Below are 8,511 nucleotides of genomic sequence, written 5' to 3' on the forward strand. Positions count from 1 at the left end.
CAAATGGCAGTTTGCCATTCCTCAAAGCCTCTACCTGCTCTCCTATCTGCTCCTCTTCCTTGTGCAGTTTAAGAGCCGCAAAGAGGACAGGGAACGTGAGCGCAAAGGGTCAATTCCTTTCCACCACACTGGGAAGAAGCGGCAACGAAGGATGGGGGTGCCCTTCCTTCTCCACGAGGATCATTTGGATGTCTCGCCCACTCGCAGCACTTTCTCCTTCGGCAGTTTCTCTGGAATCGGAGAGGACCGGCGTGGCATTGAGAGAGGAGGTTGGCAAACCACCATATTAGGTGAGATGTTGTTACCTCTGCCCCAGGTTCTGTGTCATTCCTGTCCTGAGCGCTCAGAGAACAGAGGCTCTTTATTTCTTCATCCATCCTATTGCCACTCGTGTCCTTGGCTGTTTGCAGCATTACGCACCTGTCTGTAGAAGAGGCAACTGTGCTGACGCAGACCTTGAATGGGTTATACTTTAGTGCACTTTTTCTCTGGAAACTACCATCTTTACTGGGATAATAGCTACTGCAGTGGCCTGTGGTGATGCCTGTAACACTTGAATACACTTTCCCTGAGTGGTAGCAAGCATTGCACGACTGCAGCTTAAAACAGATTCAAGGAGTGGTTGCATCCTCTTCTTTTAAAGCGAAATCTCCGGAGAAGCCGCAATACAGTCATTGGGAGTATGGCAAAAAATATTCAGTCTTCCTCAAGTGAATGTCGGATACAATATAAAGAGGGTATTGTCTCAGAGTGAGGCTTACACTGTCCTGATATTGCAGTGATACAGTGTTTAAATCTAAATATTGGCTCCTTCAACCTCCCAAGTCCACTGAACAGTGTCTAGGCGTGGTTTCTGTTTCACAGATTTACTCCTAATGTCACAGATTTTCATCCTGGCACGCTTTCTTGGAGCCGGTTGGCAGGACAATGATTGCCTAAGGCTATGCCAGAGCCTTCTCGCTCTCACCAGCTTAGGTGGCATCAATTTGGTAAGCTCTCCATTATAAACACATCCCTCTTTGGGACGATGAAGGTAATGAGTTTAGCCAAGTAAATTCTTAAAGATTTTTATCTGTTTTGTCCATGGTCAATACACAGACACCTACACATTTGTACAAGAATAATAAACTTACCCAGTACCCAAATCCTCCTTTCCATAGCTTGAGTAGGTCAAGAAGTTTGTCATTTTTATTTTGGGTGCTGCAGATTCTTGTCCTGGCTTAACCTACAGTTTGTTATTTCTGATGTCTCAGTGGAATCATGTATTAGAGATCCGAGGGTCAACAGATCCCACTGACTTCAGAGATACTCTCCCTCTTTTGGTAGTTTGTTTTGATTTGTATTTTATTGTATTCCCAAATAACTTCCTTTGCTTTAGCACTCCCCATCCTAATATGCCTATTTTTTTCTGGACGAGGGGAGAATAAACCAAATTCTTGTAACCTGCCCCAAAGGTGGAGTCTTTCAGTGCTGACCAGTCTTACTTTCCTGAAGATGCTGGTGAGTGACACTGCGGTTGTCAGCTCAATCAGTACGTGCCGAAGGGAAGAGCCTTGCAGAGAGCTTTTACATTCGGTCTTTATGTCAATGAAGCCCCTCAAGATATCCCACTGTAATGTCTGGTTCTGCCTCCCAGGGTCCTGGAAGGCCTTCACTTTTGCAGACTCCAACCCTTCCATTTCTAACCCCAGCTACTGCCTCTTGCCTCCAAGCACCTCCCAGATGAGTAAACTAAATACCCATTCCTTGTCTTCGCCCTAGGAAAGTTTACCAGGCGGGGGAGCTCTGACACAGCGACGGAGATGGAGAGCCTGAGCGCTAGACATTCGCACTCCCACCACACGCTGGTCTCTGATCTGCCGGACCACTCAAACAGCCATGGAGAGAACACAGTCAAGGAAGGTAAATTTAACACATCAGCCAAAAAAGTTTCACTGAAGTATCGCCTCCAGGAAGCTGAGGGAGTATTGCTGTTTCCCTGTACGAGGATATTACTAATTGTTTTTTCTTTTTTTTTCCGCCTCTCATCTCTCGACGGTTTTTTGTTGTTGTTCTCTGTAGAAAAATGTTCCAGATCTTTAATGTTTATTTATCTGGTGCAATTTAAAAAATTGGCAGCCAGCAGCAGGGAGAAGGCAGGATTGGGGTTTTTTTCACCTTACCACAAATACAGCACAGAACTTTGGGCAGAAGCTTGGTACGGCTAAACTTCGTGGTTACATGGGGAATCTTGTGCCATTGGGTGGATTTGTGTCAGCTCTAATCCAGAGTAGGCACATCTCCTTTATCTCTGCTCTGTGTCTCCTGGGCAAAGCTCTTCTCCTGGATCAGTTCTGTGACGTCTGCTTTTATTGGCCTGCATTCGTTCTGTAGGACAGTAATCCCACTCACTACACCAGCTTCTAGCCAGATGTTTTCTAAAAGAGAGCTTTATGCAATGCTTGTTTTTCTAGTTGTACCCCAGGTACAGTTGTGCAGCAGCTATATAAGTAATAGGGCAGATCACCCTATTTCTGGTCTGTGACTTTGAACGGACTGTTCTGTAGTTGGACAGCAAGTACAAATATTATGTATTTCTTTTGTTTTGTGTGACCAACTATATCCAAGCATACTGGTCATTTGTAATTTCCCATCTGTTCTCTACTTTCCCTGGCCAGGAGACATTTGCTAATGAACTCATTTCTTCTGGCTGACCCACTGAAAAGCAGAGATGAAAAATTAGTTGTGTGGTAGGTAGCAGCTCAGGAGGAGGCACAGGAGGATGGGCACAGGCTGCAGGCATGCATGGATGTACATGCAGAGTCCTTAGTTCTCCCTCCCTGCCTCTGTGAGTCCCATCCAGCAGTCAGCCCTATCAGTGATAATGAAATAAAGATTCAACACAGGAAAAGTTCCTTTATGAGAATTTGGATAAAGATTTTTGTTAACCATTTCAATACAAACTAAGCAAAACCTTAGTGAAACGCAGAATAGCTGCCCTTGGAAAATCATCAAACTTGGTAGTTCAGGAACAAAATTTCCTAATTCCATCTTTATTGTTATCTTCACCCAACAAATTTTAGTGAATGCCATTAAAAAGTCCCACGTGCCAGCAAGTAATCCTCTGCTTACAGGCAGCTAATCCCTGCCCTCACTGACCAAACGGTAGCCTAGTTCACGGTACTGCTCTTGGCCTTGCAGCATTTCTCCTAATCTACAGTGCTAGTTGAGGGCTGGTAGGGCTGCATAGGCCACGAGGAAATGCAGTCACCACTCTGGCTCCATCAGTCACTGAATCAGTGCCTGAAGATTCTTATTAGACGTATGTTGTTTTATTCATTGGAACCCATGAAACCGCCTGACGCAGAGGTTCTTTGTTATTCCATAGGCCTGTTTCTGTACTGTCTGGCAAAAGGTGGTCCAGTCAGCACTGTGGGACACATAGGGTGCTTCTGCGCTACAGGGTGTATAAACGTGCTTACAGAGCACCAAGTGTGGGACATGAATAACATCATGGCCTGGAGTTCAGCATGAGTTGTAAAACCATGGTGAACCCCTGATAAAAACTGTCCTGTGTGGCCAAAATGCTGTCACTACCTGAGCTAACCAATTTAAAGTTGAGCTTGGCTATGGCGTGAGGTCTCTTCTGTAAGCACGGTGAACTTAGACAGCGCATTGCCTTTCTCATCAGTCAGCTTTGTGTTTTGGAGATGGTTTAGATTATCACAGGTACCGTTAAGAATATGCTGCTCCACTTTTTTCAACTGGTCTGATGAAATAGTTCAAGCTGGTGTGACTTAGAAAGCTCCACCAAACTGGTGCTGCTGTTACCCCTCCTTCACTCCTGCATCCAGCTGCAGTCTTTCTTCTTTCCTTTGCAGGCGCAGTGCTGCTTTTAAGACCAGGCACTGGACAAATTCAGGGAGCAAAGCTAGCCAAAATCTAATTCCCCTGTTGGATTAGATTTAGTTGGCTGAGCTCCCTGATCTGCTTAACTGCCCAGTTGACTGAGATCAGCTTAAGCTGCCGTGGAACTGCACCGCTAGAGCAAGCAAGTTTGGGGTTGTTCTAATTTATGCTTAGAAATTAAAGGAAGAAATGAATCTATGCTTTCATCCCTGTACCCTTGACAGGAATTAGGAACCTGTCTCGTCTTTCAGCATTACAAGCTGCATTAAGAGCTGCTCCCTTCTTGTAAACAAGCACAGCCTCAGTTTCCCATTTCATAGCTCCAGAGATGGAAATTTACAGGTAGCCATTTTCATCCCTGCAGTGCGGTCCCAGATCTCCACCATCACTGTGGCAACCTTCAACACTACCCTGGCCTCGTTCAATGTGGGCTACGCCGATTTCTTCAGCGAGCACATGAGGAAGCTTTGCAACCAGGTGCCCATCCCTGAGATGCCCCATGAGCCACTCGCATGCACCAACCTCCCACGGAGCCTGACAGACTCCTGCATCAATTACAGTTGCTTGGAGGATACGGATCACATTGACGGAACCAACAACTTTGTCCACAAGAATGGCATGCTGGATCTCTCGGTAATTGGCAAGGAATGAGGAAAGCCAGGTCCCTCTTCTGTCAATATAGCTGTACCATTGAGATCAGGGTGTTGATGGGCTTTTCCTCCACCTCTTTATATGACTTCTCTCAGCAGTACGTAAAGGTCAGTCAGATACGTTTGTGCATATCATAAAAGTCTCCTCTGAGATACTGCAACTCCTATTACTCCTTGCAAGGAGTGCATGTGCATGTGGAATGCACACATCAAATCCAAAGTGATCTTATGTAATGGCTGTGTTCCTGGGGCATGCACCAAGTTCCCTGTAAAATACTGTAGAACCAAACAGCACCTTTCTTCTAATGGCACCTTAAAACTCACCTTTTCTGCATTTTCCTAATGACTTGACAGCTCCTGGTGCACTGAAGTAGTGTTCTCAGGCTCACAGATGTCATCCCATGGTTTCCTTTTCTGCCTGACTGTGCCCAGCCTATGGTTTCTTGTCTTACACCTGGATTGTAAGCTCTTGGGGTTGAGGGTTGTGTGTACTTCATTCTGAGTTTGTGCTGTGCCTGCTAAAATGAGTCGCTGGTCTGTGACTAGAATTTCCAGGCACTAAATAGTACTAGGAGAGAAAGTAAGTCTGATTTTAAATATGATGTTTGAATCTCTCAGGTGGTCCTAAAGGCTGTTTACTTGGTCCTGAACCATGACATCAGCTCCCGGATTTGTGATGTGGCTCTGAACATCGTGGAGTGCTTACTTCAGCTTGGTGTGGTGCCCTGTGTAGAGAAGGTTCGGAGGAAGAGTGAGAACAAAGAAAATGAGGCCCCTGAAAAGAGACCAAGTGAAGGATCCTTCCAGCACAAAGGGGCTGTGTCTGGTGGTTCGGCTTGTGGATTTGGGCCTCCCCCAGTTAGTGGAGCTGGAGACGGAGGAGAAGAAGGAGGTGGTGGAAGTGGTGGAGGAGGTGGAGGTGGAAGTGATGGAGGTGGTGGTGGTGGAGGAGGGCCGTATGAGAAAAATGACAAAAAACAAGAAAAGGTTTGTCTTGCTTCCCTTTATCCAATTCCCGAATGTACTGTAGTATCTCTTTGAGTATGCATGTGTATGCAACCGCCCTTCTGTTTGCCCGCCTTTTTCTTTGCGCTGTAATGACAGATGTGTTTGGCTCCGGTACTCGCTTGGGATTCCACTGAAGAAACATGAATTCAAGCACTGTAACTACTCCAGCAAAGCAGCTGCCCAAAGCAGTTTTGAGCTTCCTTGCATGGAAGCTTTCAATATCTGTGCCAGATACCCTCAATCACAATGATTTTTTTTCAGGTTTATTATTCATAATTTTTAAGGAAAACCAGAATCCATTGTGTGAGCACAGTTTGTTTTCTTCAATGGCCAGAAATCATAAATTTTTCAGTATTGCTCTGAGAATTGGCCAAGAGATGCAGTTGCTGACCTGCACAGTTGCAATTCATAGTAGCATATTACCTAAGGCATTTTAAAATAAGGTGCTTGTTTTTCTACTCAAACAGCTCTCTGTTTTTCAGGCAGAATTTTTTTCAGGCAGTAGGAGCGGAGTGGTATTCATAGCAGCATGCAGGGGGCTTTGCATTTACAGTATGACTTTGTGAGGGAAGCTGAAAGGGGAGGGGGCTGCTTCTAAACTTGACGAAATCTTGGAGCAAACATTTCAGGAGCAACAACTCAGTAATGGAGCGTGTGAGAGGAGAAATGGGCAGCAATTTGTTGAAAGCAAAATGCCAATAAAATGCCAGTGGTTGTGCCAGGGTTTCACGCCATCTTTCCCTCTGTGACCCTCAGGATGAAGGCCCTTCTGTCAGCACCCATACGCTGGCACTCACAATGCTGATCAAAATTGTGAAGTCTCTGGGTTGTGCCTATGGTTGTGGAGAAGGACACCGAGGGCTCTCTGGAGATCGCCTGAGACACCAGGTATTCTGGGAGAATGTAAGAGAATTAAAGCTCATTAAAGCGTCCCCCTTGTACTTTTGACATCAGCTGCTGAGATTGCTGTCTGCCCCCTCTGTAGCTTTCTCTGTATTGGCAGTACGTGTGTTGCTCTCTGCCCCAGCTCACAGACTGTGTTGCAGCCCAGCTGTATGAAGGAGGTTTTCAGCTGTTGTGTTACCGTCTAGCCCTGGGACCTTGCTAAGAGCGTGCCACAGGTCCAGGGTGCTTCTGACCACCCCAGCAGATGGGTTGTCTGGGAAGGGTCATATACCTGGGAGCAAATCCCCTGTGTGAGCTGGTGTAAGCAATTTTGCGCATTGACGGTACCCCAACAGAGTACTCTGTCTGCAAGAGGTGCCGCTATCGTGGTTGCATATCTGAATCCAGAAATCTAAGGCGTAGTCGTGTCCACCTTTCCTGATGGTGATTATGACTGGTTGCTGCTGGGCTGCTCCATCAGCTCCTGACAGAGTGCACTGTGCTTGCAGGCGTGTTAATGTGCTGCAAGGAAGTAGAAGACTCGTGCCCTGCTGAAGGGCAGAGTGGATGGTCACTGTTGGTTCCTTACACTTTTGGTTTTGCCCAAGCTGAAGCAGTGGAGAGCGCCCAGGATGCAGCCCGGGTATCAGACTTCATTCAGAAGTTTGAGTCCCTGACATCAGTCCAATGCCCTGCCTAATGGGAGGCCTTCCACGTCTTTTCTCCAGCATGTACCCTCTCTTCGCCTTCTGTGCTTGCAGCAGGGAACGTTTCAGAGGCCTGGAATGAGAATTTACACTGTGCCCATCCCCGGAGCGGGCAGGAGCCTGATGGTTTTCATGGCTTTGGTTATCCTGAGCCATGCCAGCAGAGCTATGATTTGGTTCTGGGATGTGAGCTAGATGGCTCAGAGGTTGATTGGCTGCCTCCTGCAGCGGTCTTCTGTTCGCTAGATTCCCAGGTACCAAGGAGACTGCGGCAGCAACGGTAGTCTGGATGCTGCAGGACAAGATGGAGTAAGAGAGTCCCAGTGGTAACAGCAGGAAGATTCTGCACTGGTTGAACATACACCACATTCATCGGTGCCAGTTAGGGTGTTACGTTGTGTTGGAGCTGAGCCAGCAAAACATTCAGGCCTATGCATAATATGAAGCATAAATGAATAGATCTCTTGGAACCAAGGTTCTGATGAGACTCCTTGAATCAAAGTCTTTATGGGAAGAGATTTTCCTACACATCTAAGTCTGCTGCATTTTCTGTGCGTTTGTCTGGCCAGACTGCTTTGCATGCACCATTTGTGTCGATTGCATGGACAATCACGTGTCTGAGTATACGGGAAAGTTAAGCACCGTACTGTAGGTAGCAGGAGAGTTCGTGTTTCCCGTAGAACCGGTAGTTCAGATTAATCCCAGCCTGCGTGGGACTCCTGGTAGGATGGGTACTTTTGTGATAAAAGTTAACAAATTAGAGCTTTTAAATAAAAAGCTAATGTTTTGCATTATATAAATCAGTCACTGAGTACAGGTGCATCAGATGGATTGGATCTGAGCCAGAGGCTGAAAATCAGGTGCCTGAGGCTAAGGACCTGTTTCAGCAAGGCACTAAGCCTTGACTGAAGTGGTCCATTCCTACTTCATTCGTATTCAGTGAGATTCTACCCCGGAGTTGGAACAAGGAGGAGAGGCCTTAGATTGGTCTGGCAGTGACTTCACCACCACCTCCAAACAGGGGCACCCGTACCGGTGCACTGTCTCCTCGTGCTGAGTCTCTTGTTGGCATGAGAGGCAGACCTGTCTTCTGTTATGGACCTGAACCTTCTGGCTCCGAGGGCAGGTTACTTTGGACAGCCCAGCAGAGCACTGGCTAAGCGAGAGTAGAAAGTACCCTGCTCCTATCAGCAAAACTCGAACATGTACTTAGATATGATGTGATGTGATGTGATGGATATCATTGCAGGCCCAGAACTGTCTCACAAAGCTGTACAAACTGGATAAAATGCAGTTCCGGCAGACCATGAGGGATTACGTGAACAGGGATTCTCTCAATAACGTGGTGGATTTCCTGCATGCTTTACTGGGAC

General features: G+C 46.6%; 1 protein-coding gene across 1 annotated transcript in view; it reads left to right on the forward strand.

The window, feature by feature from the left end:
- Positions 1-8,511, forward strand: part of UNC80 (unc-80 homolog (C. elegans)) — a gene marked incomplete at its 3' end in the record, with an annotated part of 85,206 nt that overhangs the window by 14,540 nt on the left and 62,155 nt on the right. Inside the window, exons 7-12 of the mRNA XM_010144021.1 lie at positions 68-290; positions 1,762-1,902; positions 4,253-4,521; positions 5,157-5,525; positions 6,303-6,449; positions 8,388-8,511. The exon at positions 8,388-8,511 is cut by the window's right edge and continues 1 nt beyond it. Coding sequence (XP_010142323.1) covers positions 68-290; positions 1,762-1,902; positions 4,253-4,521; positions 5,157-5,525; positions 6,303-6,449; positions 8,388-8,511 — 1,273 coding nt within the window. The remainder of the gene's footprint in view (positions 1-67; positions 291-1,761; positions 1,903-4,252; positions 4,522-5,156; positions 5,526-6,302; positions 6,450-8,387) is intronic.

Source organism: Buceros rhinoceros, unplaced genomic scaffold (genome assembly GCF_000710305.1).
Source record: "Buceros rhinoceros silvestris isolate BGI_N320 unplaced genomic scaffold, ASM71030v1 scaffold6749, whole genome shotgun sequence".
Classification (NCBI taxonomy): Eukaryota; Metazoa; Chordata; class Aves; order Bucerotiformes; family Bucerotidae; genus Buceros; species Buceros rhinoceros.